The 14,964-nt window shown below is 43.0% G+C and overlaps 1 protein-coding gene across 1 annotated transcript in view; it reads left to right on the forward strand.

The window, feature by feature from the left end:
- Positions 1-14,964, forward strand: part of EXOSC9 (exosome component 9) — a 67,861-nt gene that overhangs the window by 31,007 nt on the left and 21,890 nt on the right. The window contains exons 5-10 of the mRNA XM_077279035.1: positions 5,517-5,654; positions 6,907-6,989; positions 7,449-7,581; positions 12,704-12,792; positions 12,907-13,053; positions 13,191-13,366. Coding sequence (XP_077135150.1) covers positions 5,517-5,654; positions 6,907-6,989; positions 7,449-7,581; positions 12,704-12,792; positions 12,907-13,053; positions 13,191-13,366 — 766 coding nt within the window. The remainder of the gene's footprint in view (positions 1-5,516; positions 5,655-6,906; positions 6,990-7,448; positions 7,582-12,703; positions 12,793-12,906; positions 13,054-13,190; positions 13,367-14,964) is intronic.

Here is a 14,964-nt window from a genome sequence, read left to right on the forward strand (position 1 = left end):
CCGCGCTTAGTAACCCGATATTTACCCTGGTTACCATTGTAAAAGTAAAAAAAAAAAAAAAACACTACATACTCACATTCTGATGTCTGTCACGTCCCCCGCCGGCGTCCACAGGGTTAAAACTGCTTTCGGCAAGAGCGCTGCTATTGCACGCGCTGCTGCCGAGAGCTTCCCTGCACTGAATGTGTCAGCGCCGGCAGTAACAGTGGTGACGTCACCGCTGTGCTCTGCTTTACGGCCGGCGCTGACACAGTCAGTGCAGGGAAGCTCTCGGCAGCAGCCAGGGCCGGTTCCAGGTTTTTGAGGGCCCCGGGCGAAAGAGTCTCAGTGGGCCCCCCTCTTTAACACATACCACGATTCATGATGCACAGTTACAGCAGAGAAATATAGCACAGCCAAGTAGCGTATAACACAGCCCATGTAGTATATAGCACAGCCACATAGTATATAACACAGCCACGTAGTATATAGCAGCCACGTAGTATATTGCCCAGCCATGTAGTATATAGCACAGCCCACGTAGTAAATAGCCCAGACATGTAGTATATAGCAGACACGTAGTATATAGCACAGACACGTAGGATATAGCCCAGCCACGTAATATATTGCACAACCATGTAGTATATTGCCCAGCTACGTAGTATATTGCCCAGCCACGTAGTATATTGCCCAGCCACGTAGTATATTGCCCAGCCACGTAGTACATTGCCCAGCCACGTAGTATATAGCACAGAGACGTAGTATATAACACTGCCCATGCCCATAACAAAGGCCACGTAGTATAGAGCACAGTGATGTATATTGCCCAGCCACGTAATATATACCACAGCCACATAGTATATTGCACAGCCCACATAGTATATACCAATGTGGGCACCATATCCCTGTTAAAAAAAGAATTAAAACAAAAAATAATTATATACTCCCCCTCCGTTGGCCCCGGATCCAGCCCAGGCGTTTACCGATGCTCTTTGCGACGCTCCGGTCCCAAGAGTGCATTGCTGTCTCGCGAGATGATGACGTGATCATCTCGCGAGACCGCAATGCATGGACCGGTCACCGGAGCGTTGGGAGGAGCGGGAAAGGCCTGGGCTGGATCCGAGGGCCGACGAAGGGTGAGTATATAATGATTTTTTTATTTTTTTATTAACATTAGATCTTTTTATTATTGATGCTATTGATAGGCAGCATCAATAGTAAAAAGTTGGTTACACAGGGTTAATAGCAGCGTTAACAGAGTGCATTACACCGCAGCATAACGCGGTCCATTACCGCTGCCATTAACCCTGTGTGAGCACTGACTGGAGGGGAGTATGGATTGCGGGCACTGATGGCAGGGGAGTAAGGAGCGGCCATTTCGCCACCGAACTGTGCCTGTCGCTGATTGGTCGTGGCCGTTTTGCTGCGACCAATCAGCGACTTGGGATTTCCGTGACAGACAGATGGAAGTGACCCTTAGACAATATTATATATATATATATATATATATATATATATATATATATATATATATATATATATATACATATATACACTCACCGGCCACTTTATTAGGTACACCATGCTAGTAACGGGTTGGACCCCCTTTTGCCCTCAGAACTGCCTCAATTCTTCGTGGCATAGATTCAACAAGGTGCTGGAAGCATTCCTCAGAGATTTTGGTCCATATTGACATGATGGCATCACACAGTTGCCGCAGATTTGTCGGCTGCACATCCCAAAGATGCTCCATACAAGGCAGGATGGATCCATGCTTTCATGTTGTTTACGCCAAATTCTGACCCTACCATACGAATGTCGCAGCAGAAATCGAGACTCATCAGACCAAGCAACGTTTTTCCAATCTTCTACTGTCCAATTTCGATGAGCTTGTACAAATTGTAGCCTCCGTTTCCTGTTCTTAGCTGAAAGGAGTGGTACCCGGTGTGGTCTTCTGCTGCTGTAGCCCATCTGCCTCAAAGTTCGACGCACTGTGCGTTCAGAGATGCTCTGAGGCCTACCTTGGTTGTAACGGGTGGCGATTTGAGTCACTGTTGCCTTTCTATCAGCTCGAACCAGTCTGCCCATTCTCTGACCTCTGGCATCAACAAGGCATTTCCGCCCACAGAACTGCCGCTCACTGGATTTTTTTTCTTTTTCGGACCATTCTCTGTAAACCCTAGAGATGGTTGTGCGTGAAAATCCCAGTAGATCAGCAGTTTCTGAAATACTCAGACGAGCCCTTCTGGCACCAACAACCATGCCACGTTCAAAGGCACTCAAATCACCTTTCTTCCCCATACTGATGCTCGGTTTGAACTGCAGGAGATTGTCTTGACCATGTCTACATGCCTAAATGCACTGAGTTGCCGCCATGTGATTGGCTGATAAGAAATTAAGTGTTAACAAGAAGTTGGACAGGTGTACCTAATAAAGTGGCCGGTGAGTGTGTGTGTGTGTGTATATATATATATATATATATATATATATATATATATATATATATATATATATATATATATATATATATATATATATATATATATATATATATATATATAATATATATATATATATATATATATATATATTATATAATATATATATATATGTGTGTGTGTGTGTGTGGAAATGTAGTGTTACATAACATCTCTAGATGAACCTGTTCAGCAGCTATAAATCCTGATGAGCCCCCTCCAGAGAACAGAGAAGGATAAGGCTTCTGTGCCCCATCTGCCCCCTGGCAGGACACCACAGATTCATTCTAAAGACTGAAGTTTGGAGAAGTAAATCCAGGGAATCTTGAGAGGGGGCTGCTGTGTCCTGTCAGGGGGCAGGTTGGGCTCAGCACTCATGCTTCTCTGCAGGAGATGAAGGGGGAAGGGGCACTCAGCTCTGCTCTTTCGATGATACAGACAGGGGTCAGACTCAGGACATAGCAGCTGCTGTTATGTTTGATGCTTTCAATGAGCACAGTAGCCGACTCACTGAGGATGCAGGGACTGGGACACCCTTCATACACTTAAGGTACCTTCACACGAAACGACGCTGCAGCGATAGCGACAACGATGCCGATCGCTGCAGCGTCGCTGTTTGATCGCTGGAGAGCTGTCACACAGACAGCTCTCCAGCGACCAATGATGCCGAGGTCCCCGGGTAACCAGGGTAAACATCGGGTTGCTAAGCGCAGGGCCGCGCTTAGTAACCCGATGTTTACCCTGGTTACCAGCATAAAATGTAAAAAAAACAAACAGTACATACTCATCTGCGCGTCCCCCGGCGTCCGCTTCCTGCACTGACTGACTGACTGAGCGCCGGCAGTAGCAGGGCACAGCGGTGACGTCACCGCTGTGCTGTGCTTTCACTTTCACTTTACGGCGCTCAGTCAGTGTGGGAAGCAGACGGCGGGTGATGCGAATGTAAGTATGTACTGTTTGTTTTTTTTTACATTTTACACTGGTAACCAGGGTAAACATCGGGTTACTAAGCGCGTCCCTGCGCTTAGTAACCCGATGTTTACCCTGGTTACCAGTGTAAAATATCGCTGGTATCGTTGCTTTTGCTGTCAAACACAACGATACACGGCGATCGGACGACCAAATAAAGTTCTGAACTTTATTCAGCGACCAGCGACATCACAGCAGGATCCTGATCGCTGCTGCGTGTCAAACTAAACGATATCGCTATCCAGGACGCTGCAACGTCACGGATCGCTAGCGATATCGTTACAAAGTCGTTTCGTGTGAAGGTACCTTTAAACACAGGCTCAGAGAACACTCACCGGGGGACTGCTCTGCTCCGTGACTCACTCCTGACTGCACTGTGACTGGAGACTACTGTAGTAATGCGCTCAGCCGGGATTGGATGCTGGAAAGTCCCGCCCTCCTGTTGCTCAGTACTGGCTGCCTCTCCCAGCTGTCTGTCACAATGACTCCTGCTGCTCCCTCCACACACACAGCGGTCTGGTTTATGAAACCTCTGACCGCGCGCCCCTTACACCAGTGTTTGCGCTGTATCCCAGACAGCGTGAGTGGGCCCCCCCGTCTCGCCAGGGCCCCAGCACCGCCCGGGTGCGCCGGGTGCTAACGCCGGCCCTGGCAGCAGCGCGTGCATTAGCAGCGCTCCTGCCGAAAGCAGTTTTAACCCTGTGGACTCCGGGGGACGTGACAGACATCAGAATGTGAGTATACTGTTTTTTTTTTTTTTAACTTTTACAATGGTAACCAGGGTAAATATCGGGTTACTAAGAGCGGCCCTGCACTTAGTAACCCGATATTTACCCTGGTTACAAGTGAACACATCGCTGGATCGGCGTCACACACGCCGATCCAGCGATGACAGCGGGTGATCAGCGACCAAAAAATGGTCCTGATCATTCCCCAACGATCTCCCAGCAGGGGCCTGATCGTTGGTCGCTGTCACACATAACGAGATCGTTAGCGGGAACGTTGCTATGTCACCAAAAGCGTGACGTTGCAACGATATCGTTATGTGTGACTCAGCCTTAACTGCTGCCTCATCATAAAGAATGGATCCCTCGGGGTTTTATCTGAATTGCATCATTCTCTGCCTCCAGCTCCTCACATCTACATAGAATCTTATCAGTAGCAGCCGCCATCTCTTATCACAGTGTCCTCACTGAATACAGATTTTGCCTCAGAATTGGGAATTTTGATGACTGATCAATTGTGGCAATAAGCTAATCTCTCTAAATCAGATATATTACGAAGTTTCTTATTTCCATGCTTACTATTGACTTTCGAAATAAAAACTAAAGTGATGGTTCCTCATCAAAGGCTAATCTGAGTTGTTAAGAACATTTCTGGAACATGTGGATCAAGCAATGCTGTGTCATAAAAAGTCCTGTATTTGTCAGAAACTTGGCACAAATCTCCAATTTTGGAGAACTTTGACATCAAAGCTGTTTTAAAAGCGTAGTGCACCCTTATTCCTTTGCTACTAAAAGAAGCATTCCGATTAACTTTTTTATATTTAGTCTGTGTAGTGTGTATGTGATGATATACTCGCCTACAGCCATCTTCTCCGGTATCCAGCACCATTCTGCTCCTCATTTGAGTGAAGTCTCTTTTGCAGTGTAAGTCAATTTAGCCTCATTGTGACATTCCATAGGCTTACATTGGAAAAGCCGCTTCCGGGTTGAGCAGAGTGCCGTGATAGTCTGAATAGCTGTCCCTCAGAAGAGGAGCGGAGCGACGCTGCATAATGGAGTAGATTGCTGTACGTGAGTATATAAAACATTGACAGTACACTACATGCACATGCATACATATTTAGCTAAAGAAAAACTAGAAGGTAATGGGAGGACTTCTTTAAGGAGCATGGAATATTCATTTTTGGCCAATTTGCTGCACAAATTATTACGACTGAACATTTGTTCCAGTCTTCTAAATGGGGTTATTTTAGCAGCAAGAGTATGAAATTCTGTGACATTCAGATGAATTGGAGAGTCATAGAAATGTCTGCAGCTTATCCGCATGTGTGAATTTAAGATTCTGTGCATTGATTTCTTACAATAGGTGTGGCAGATTCGGGTTGATCTGCATCTCTTAAATCATGAAGGCAACATAATGGATGCAGCGAGTATCGCAGCAGTTGCAGCCCTGTGTCATTTCAGGAGGCCCGATGTATCAGTACAAGGAGAAGAAGTCACAGTGGTATGTCAAAAGCCCAGTATTTATATCTTCTGCACACTACAAAGTGGTTTGGCTGATGTAAAATACAGAACCTGAAGACATAAAAATAGAAAATGCATACTACAGGCTCCACTACTTCCAAAAAGCAGAACTAAGTTTTTAGTGGTCATTTATTTCAGAAGTGTTTTCTTTTTTTTTCTTTTTTTTTTTTTTTTATGTTCTCGACTTCTGAAGTTTTCATCAGTTTGAGGTCAGAGCAGTCTGACTACAATAAAGGTGCTCATGCCACTTGTTGGATCACATAGTACTGAGCACGGAGAGGATAATCTGACAAGAGCCAATGGATTGAGGGAGGGTTCTCCCCTATTGATTGTGTTAACGGGGATCCGTTAGTTGAGTCTATAAACTGTCTATAAGGACGTGCAGGTCCTAGAAAGTTGAATAAAATAATGCCTTGATATCTGTGATCTGATGTCTTATTTCAGAGAAATTCATGTTTTTTCTTAATGTGTAAATGAGCTGTTGAGATGCATGGATCGGACACAGATCTTTCCGAGAGTCTACTTGCAGAGCTCATTTGAAATTAAAGGGGACGTTACCAGTGTCAGAAATGTAATGACCAACCATGTTCTCTCCAGATCTCGCTGCAGAGCTGTGTGATTATAACTAGCACAGTACAGCTGATCTGAGCTTTGCCTTATTACAAACACACCTGCAGTTCTCCCCTGACAGTGCTGTCAGTTGTTCTGCAGTAAGGTGCCTGTTCAGCTTCCATTTCACAGACAGCCAGCGAGGGGGCAGCACAGCTGAACTGAGAGCACTATGAGAGGAAAGCTGCAGATGTTTGTAATGAGACACAGCTAAGCTCTGCTCTACTGTGTTAAATATAATTACACACAGCTCTCCAGTGAGATTAGGAGATCAAACTATCAGTGTCAGTAATTATATGTCTCAAACTGGAGAGGACATCTTTTATTTTAAATGATCTCTGGGGACACATTCTCATGCAGATCAGTGTCCAGTCCGTAGCCCTGAACAGCTCATGTACATAGGATTTCTCTGCACTAAGACCTCGGATCCCATATATCAAGGTATCCTTTTATTCAACTTCCTGTGACCTACAGTCCCATAAATGGCTTAGGAGGGTTGATCCTTCTGACCCATTCCCATTTTATGTAACTAGAAGAACATTTAAAGTTTACTTGCAAATGGTTAGTTTCTTTTTATCTGTTGTTGGTATTAATCATTCCTATGCATTCTTTCCTTTGATTAGTACTCTCCAGAAGAAAGAGACCCTGTTCCTCTTAGCATGCACCACATGCCTATTTGTGTCAGCTTCGCCTTCTTCCAGCAAGGGTATGAATTATATTATTGTTTCATGCAGATTTTTCCTGATGCCTTAGGTTCTTCTCAACAGTGTCAAAATGCCATGTGCTTCTTTTTCAATTTACAAAGAAAATCATGTATGTCCTTTTTCTGTGTTTTTTTTTTTTTTTTTAATAACACAAATTTTGCTAAACTCATGGAATACCTCAAGGAACCTTTACATACAGAATTCCAGTTAATCTTTTAGTGCCATGGAAAATTCCAACCAAGTCATTTATATGTGTATCCATTCCATAATATCGTGTCATCATTATCCACCTCAAAAAAATACTCTGTACATTATCTGTGAGGTGCAATTGCACCCCAGAATCTTGCTCAGGCACAGAATTCCAGCTCCTGTTTAACTTCTGGAATTAAAAGAGAAAAACAGAAAAAAACACCCCTGTGTATGTTTAATATTGCTGGAATTGTAATGTACCTTTCCTTTAGAACATTCTTGCTTGTGGACCCAAGTGAACGTGAAGAGCGTGTCATGGATGGTCTTCTGGTTATTGCCATGAATAAGCACAGAGAGATTTGTACTATACAGTCAAGTGGAGGGATCATGTTGCTGAAAGACCAGGTGACGGCAGTCCCTTTCATATGCCACTATAAGGCTGTACATGTCAGTGTGTGGTCCGTTAGACCTGTAGAGCTTCCCTGATCCATGCACGTATCCGTTTTCTAAAAATTAATGTGTCTGATTTGTTTCTCTTATTAGATTTTGCCATTAAAGTATAAGTGGACTTGTTAAAAACAGATGAAGACGTAATGTGTACTGCAGTATTTCATCCGTTTTCACTGTTCTATTGTTGAGGGTCAATGGATACATAAATTCAGATAGACTATCTGCTTCAGTTTTGTAAAATGGATAAGTGAAAAACGAGGGAAAATCGAAGAAAACTGATCCGTTTTATGCTGATGTTAAAATAGCCACATGTGTGAATGCAGCCTTAGGGTGACTTCACACAGCCCAGCAGAGGTTTAACCCCTTTCTGCCATTGGACGTACAATTCGGTCCATGTGGGGTGGGCCCTAATTCCCAGGGACGGAATAGTACGTCCAGCACGATCGACCGCGCTCACGGGGGGAGCGTGGCCGATCGCGGCCGGATGTCAGCTGCCTATCGCAGCTGACATCCGGCACTATGTGCCAGGAGCGGTCACGGACCGCCCCCGGCACATTAACCCCTGGCACACCGCGATCAAACATGATCGCGGTGTGCCGGAGGTACAGGGAAGCATCGCGCAGGGAGGGGGCTCCCTGCGGGCTTCCCTGAGACCCCCAGAGCAACGCGATGTGATCGCGTTGCTGCGAGGGTCTCTTACCTCCTATCCCTGCAGGCCCCGGATCCAAAATGTCCGCGTGGCTGCATCCGGGTCCTGCAGGGATTACTTCCGGGTGCCGTGCAGGCGCTGGTAAGCCTGCACGGCTGTATGTCAGATCGGTGATCTGACAGAGTGCTGTGCAAACTGTCAGATCATCGATCTGTGATGTCCCCCCCTGGGACAAAGTAAAAAAGTAAAAAAAAAAAAATTCCCACATGTGTAAAAAAAAAAAAAAAAAATTCCTAAATAAAGAAAAAAATATATATATTATTCCCATAAATACATTTCTTTATCTAAATAAAAAAAATCAAACAATAAAAGTACACATATTTAGTATTGCCGCGTCCGTAACGACCCCACCTATAAAACTATATCACTAGTTAACCCCTTCAGTGAACACCGTAAAAAAAAAAAAAAAAAAGAGGCAAAAAACAACGCTTTATTCTCATACCGCCAAACAAAAAGTGGAATAACACGTGATCAAAAAGACGGATATAAACAACCATGGTACCGCTGGAAACGTCATCTTGTCCCGCAAAAAACGAGCCGCCATACAGCATCATCAGCGAAAAAATAAAAAAGTTATAGTCCCCAGAATAAAGCGATGCCAAAATAATTATTTTTTCTATAAAATAGTTTTTATCGTATAAAAGCGCCAAAACATAAAAAAAATGATATAAATGAGGTATCGCTGTAATCGTACTGACCCGAAGAATAAAACTGTTTTTAGCAATTTTACCAAATGCGGAACGGTATAAACGCCTCCCCCAAAAGAAATTCATGAATAGTTGGTTTTTGGTCATTCTGCCTCACAAAAATCGGAATAAAAAGCGATCAAAAAATCTCCCGTGCCCGAACATGTTACCAATAAAAACGTCAACTCGTCCCGCAAAAAACAAGACCTCACATGACTCTGTGGACTCAAATATGGAAAAATTATAGCTCTCAAAATGTGGCAACGCAAAAAATATTTTTTGCAATAAAAAGCGTCTTTCAGTGTGTGACGGCTGCCAATCATAAAAATCCGCTAAAAAAGCCGCTATAAAAGTAAATCAAACCCCCCTTCATCACCCGCTTAATTAGGGAAAAATTCAAAAATTTAAAAAATGTATTTATTTCCATTTTCCCATTAGGGTTGGGGCTAGGGTTAAGGCTACAGTTAGGGTTGGGGCTAAAGTTAGGGTTGGGGCTAAAGTTAGGGTTAGGGTTTGGATTACATTTACGGTTGGGAATAGGGTTGGGATTAGGGTTAAGGGTGTGTCTGGGTTAGAGGTGTGGTTAGGGTTACCGTTGGGTTTAGGGTTAGGGGTGTGTTTGGATTAGGGTTTCAGTTATAATTGGGGGGTTTCCACTGTTTAGGCACATCAGGGGCTCTCCAAACGCGACATGGCGTCCGATCTCAATTTCAGCCAATTCTGCGTTGAAAAAGTAAAACAGTGCTCCTTCCCTTCCGAGCTCTCCCGTGCGCCCAAACAGGGGTTTACCCGAACATATGGGGTATCAGCGTACTCGGAACACATTGGAGAACAACTTTTGGGGTCCAATTTCTCCTGTTACCCTTGGGAAAATACAAAACTGGGGGCTAAAAAATTTTGTGGGAAAAAAAAAAAAATTATTTTCACGGCTCTGCGTTATAAACTGTAGTGAAACACTTGGGGGTTCAAAGCTCTCACAACACATCTAGATGAGTTCCTTAGGGGGTCTACTTTCCAAAATGGTGTCACTTGTGGGTGGTTTCTACTATTTAGGTACATTAGGGCCTCTGCAAACGCAATGTGACGCCTGCAGACCATTCCATCTAAGTCTGCATTCCAAATGGCGCTCCATCCCTTCCGAGCCCTCCCATGCGCCCAAACAGTGGTTCCCCCCCACATATGGGGTATCAGCATACTCAGGACAAATTGGACAACAACTTTTGGGGTCCAATTTCTCCTGTTACCCTTGGGAAAATACAAAACTGGGGGCTAAAAAATAATTTTTGTGGGAAAAAAATGTTTGTTTTATTTTTACGGCTCTGCATTATAAACTTCTGTGAAGCACTTGGTGGGTCAAAGTGCTCACCACACCTCTAGATAAGTTCCTTAGGGGTCTACTTTCCAAAATGGTGTCACTTGTGGGGGGTTTCAATGTTTAGGCACATCAGGGGCTCTCCAAACGCAACATGGCGTCCCATCTCAATTCCAGTCAATTTTGCATTGAAAAGTCAAATGGCGCTCCTTCGCTTCCGAGCTCTGTTATGCGCCCAAACAGTGGTTTACCCCCACATATGGGGTATCGGTGTACTCAGGACAAATTGTACAACATCTTTTGGGGTCCATTTTCTCCTGTTACCCTTGGTAAAATAAAACAAATTGGAGCTGAAGTAAATTTTGTGTGAAAAAAAGTTAAATGTTCATTTTTATTTAAACATTCCAAAAATTCCTGTGAAACACCTGAAGGGTTAATAAACTTCTTGAATGTGGTTTTGAGCACCTTGAGGGGTGCAGTTTTTAGAATGGTGTCACACTTGGGTATTTTCTATCATATAGACCCCTCAAAATGACTTCAAATGAGATGTAGTCCCTAAAAAAAAAAATGGTGTTGTAAAAATTAGAAATTGCTGGTCAATTTTTAACCCTTATAACTCCCTAACAAAAAAAATGTTGGTTCCAAAATTGTGCTGATGTAAAGTAGACATGTGGGAAATGTTACTTATTAAGTATTTTGTGTGACATATCACTGTGATTTAATTGCATAAAAATTCAAAGTTGGAAAATTGCGAAATTTTCAAAATTTTCGCCAAATTTCCGTTTTTTTCACAAATAAACGCAGGTAATATCAAAGAATTTTTACCACTATCATGAAGTACAATATGTCACGAGAAAACGGTGTCAGAATCACCGGGATCCGTTGAAGCGTTCCAGAGTTATAACCTCATAAAGGGACAGTGGTCAGAATTGTAAAAATTGGCCTGGTCATTAACGTGCAAACCACCCTTGGGGATGAAGGGGTTAAGCAGTGCAGACTTTGTCTGAAAGTGTGTCAAATTTATCACAACACCTCATATTGTGTGACAAATTTAGCAAGTCTCAACGATTTTTTTCCAAGTTTACGTCCCCTCTTGATCGTTTGGCCATTTAAAAAAAAAAAAAATAGATTAAAACACATGTCAAATAGGTTTTACCATTTTTTTTTTGTCCACACATAAATCCAGAAATAAAAATTACTGATTCTTTCCCTTCCTCCCTCCAGCTTCTCCACCCAGGAAAATAAAGCTGCTGCTAAATGATGTCTGCTAGTCACAATAGAAAAAATAAACAAATAATAAACACAAATCTCTAGCAAAAAAATGCAAGTGCTAGAACACATTACTTAATGGATTTGGTGCATCTTGGCCAGTTTTCCCACCCCTTGCTAATATCTGAACGATATTTCAAAAAGCAGTGGGGGTTATTTAAAAAGGGGCAAAAAGTCATTTAAAGGGACACAGTTCAAACAAAGTGCTTAACTGCATGGCCAACTAAATACACCTTGCCACCTGCTTGTTCTCCACTCACTCTCTTCTTTGATTGACATCTCTGGCTTCATAGGGCCAGGGAAGGGTGGATATAGATGAAAACCAAGCAGGTGGGAAGGTGCACATAACTGACTGGCTCCACCATGAAGCACCGAAGGAACCCTTGTACTTAGTTTGAACAGTCATTCTGTTCTGACAATCCCTTTAAGTATTGCTTTCACATCATTTTTTTAAGGTATTCTGTCGGCACAGAATGACTGTTGAATCCAAGTACAGGCACTCAGTACTTTGTGGTGGGGCCAGACATTTATATATACACCTTCTGACTTGCTTGGTTTCCATCTATCTCCACCCTTCTTTGGCCCTATGAAGCCAGAGCTGGGGGTGGAAATAAGGGGCAAAACAAGCAGATATGAAGCTATTTAAATGATTGACCCCGCTGTGAAGCACCTAGCTGCAGGACTTAGTTTGAACAGTCATTCTGTGCTGACAAAGTTCTTTTAAAGGTGATGAGAAAAATTCAAGGAACGTTAATTGAGAAAAAAAGAACGCTACAAGAAAGTATGCGTGAGAAAGCCTAAACATTGATCTGCTTAAGCTACATATGAAATAGTTGGAAAATGGTTGGCTTTTTCTGCTGCCAGATACTGATGCCATTATTATATTACTCTGCGGGTTGTAGACATCAGGTGCTTCACATGTTAGCAGTTTGCAGGCTTCCTTTCCTCTATCCGTTTTTGGTTTGGGGATCAGCCATTATATTGTCAGTCCTCGTACATCAGTTATTTTCTTCCCAACAGGAGTAAATCTGCACATTGATTGTAATTTTTGTAATGAGAAATGGCTGAATGTGATTGTTCTGTACCCCACTATGTCTCCAGGTATTGAGGTGCAGTAAAGTAGCAGGTGTAAAGGTGGCGGAGATAACCGAGCTAATCCAGAAAGCCCTGGAAAATGACAAAAAAGTCAGGTCAGTGAAAACAAATATGAAGTTGATGAAGAAAGTGAACCGTATTGTGTTATATTATGTTTCTCCCCCCACACTTTTTCTTTTTTTTTTTTTTTTTTTTTTTTTTTTTTTTAGGAAGGAGGGAGGCAAATTTGGCTTTGCAGAGTCATTGCCTGATCAAAAAATAACTGCCTTAAAAATCGAAAAAAGTCCGGTGGATACTTCAGATGTCGAAGGCAAAGCTGAGGAAATTATTTCTAGATCCGAGCCACCTTCCGATGTGTATCCTTTTTCTTGTGTGTTTTCTTTTTTTTAAATGAGTGAAAACATGAGTTGTGAGAAATATTCAAATTATTATGACCACATTTTTCAAAAATAATCATTTAGTCTATGACATTTCCCTAACTCGCACTCATTAGTGTTACAAAGCCAGTGGTGTTGGCTGCTGGTACTGCCCAGATTGGAGAGGGCATTGGAAATGCATGGGGCGATATAGAGGAGTCAGAAGATGAGGAAGATGATGATCTTGAGACTTCCTCAGTATTTCCAGAAAGCCATAAAGTTATTGACAAACCTGCAAAGAAAAACTCTGAAGGTATGGTTCTCTTTACTGATATGCATATTTATAAGGATTATACACTTTCCATTAAAGGGAACCTGGCACGTTTTACATGTAGTCCTATCTTTAGGAAGCGTGGAAAAACGCTGAGGAAGAATAATGTATAGTGTCTTTCTGCTGTGTAACATTCTGCCTGCAGCTCTGACACTGCCAAACATGACTTGTTCCCTTTCATGCTCTGATAATAGAGAACCTGTCACCAGAAAAATGCTATCCAATCTGTCAGTGCCATGTTACAGAGCAGGAGGAGCAGAGCAGATTGAGACACTGTTTTGTGAAAAAAGATTCAGACTAACCTGTGTTTTATGGGGAGAATAATGGTATGCACTCTCATCAAAACAATGCGAGGTGCTGGTAAGACAGACCCGGAGGCCCAGAGAGTCATGTAACAAAAAATTACCGCACACTCTGACTCGATATGATGCAAAAAAGTGTTCAACAAGTTTATTACAAAAAAAGAAAAGTTGCCATGGAATAAACAGAAGCACAATGAATTCAGATTGGACCAAACCCAACGTTTCGACCCACAAGGGTCTTATTCATGGGGTTACTTGGTTTCCAAATGCGTACATAGAGAAGAAAGCAGGTAGGCAATTTTTCAATATAAATCCTGTCACTGTTAAGGCTAGGAGCTGCAATACTTCCGTATACAATTCAGTGTAGTGTACTAGAAGGGAGGTAGCGAGTCCACTCACCCACACTGGTGAGGCAGGATTAGATGTGCTGGACCTGAATTGTCCTTTAGCCAGAGTACATTTATGCCCAGTATAGTGGGATGTACTGGGGAGATGTGGGATATTGTATGTCCTGGCTCCCGGTATGCTGCTGGATCAGATGTGCTGGAGTGTAGGAGCGGCACTCCCGTGCCCTGCTCTGGGTGGTTTTTTTTTTAGCAAACTATGAAGGCTTTCATATGCCTTGCACTAAGGAGAGGCTTCCATCGAGCTACTCTGCCATAAAGGCCCGACTGATGGAGGGCTGCAGTGATAGTTGACTTTGTGGAACTTTCTCCCATCTCCCTACTGCATCTCTGGAGCTCAGCCACAGTCATCTTGGGGTACTTCTTTACCTCCCTGACCAAGGCTCTTCTCCCACGATTGCTCAGTTTGGCTGGACGGCCAGGTCTAGGAAGACTTCTGGTGGTCCCAAACTTCTTCATTTAAGTGAAGTGGAGGCCACTGTGCTCTTGGGAGCCTTGAGTACTCTAGAAATTCTGTTGTAACCTTGGCCAGATCTGTGCCTTGCCACAATTCTGTCTCTGAGCTCCTTGGCCTGTTCCTTTGACCTCATGATTCTCATTTGGTCTGATACACTGTGAGCTGTGACATCTTCTATAGACAGGTGTGTGCCTTTCCAAATCAAGTCCTATCAGTTTATTTAAGCACAGCTGGACTCCAATGAAGGAGTAGAACCATCTCAAGGAGGATCACAAGGAAATAGACAGCATGTGACTTAAATATGAGTGTCTGAGCAAAGGGTCTGAATACTTATGACCATGTGATATTTCAGTTTTTCTTTTTTATTAAATACTCAAAAATGTCTACATTTCTGTTTTTTTTTTTGGTCAAGATGGG

This window comes from Ranitomeya variabilis, chromosome 1 (genome assembly GCF_051348905.1).
Source record: "Ranitomeya variabilis isolate aRanVar5 chromosome 1, aRanVar5.hap1, whole genome shotgun sequence".
Lineage (NCBI taxonomy): Eukaryota > Metazoa > Chordata > Amphibia > Anura > Dendrobatidae > Ranitomeya > Ranitomeya variabilis.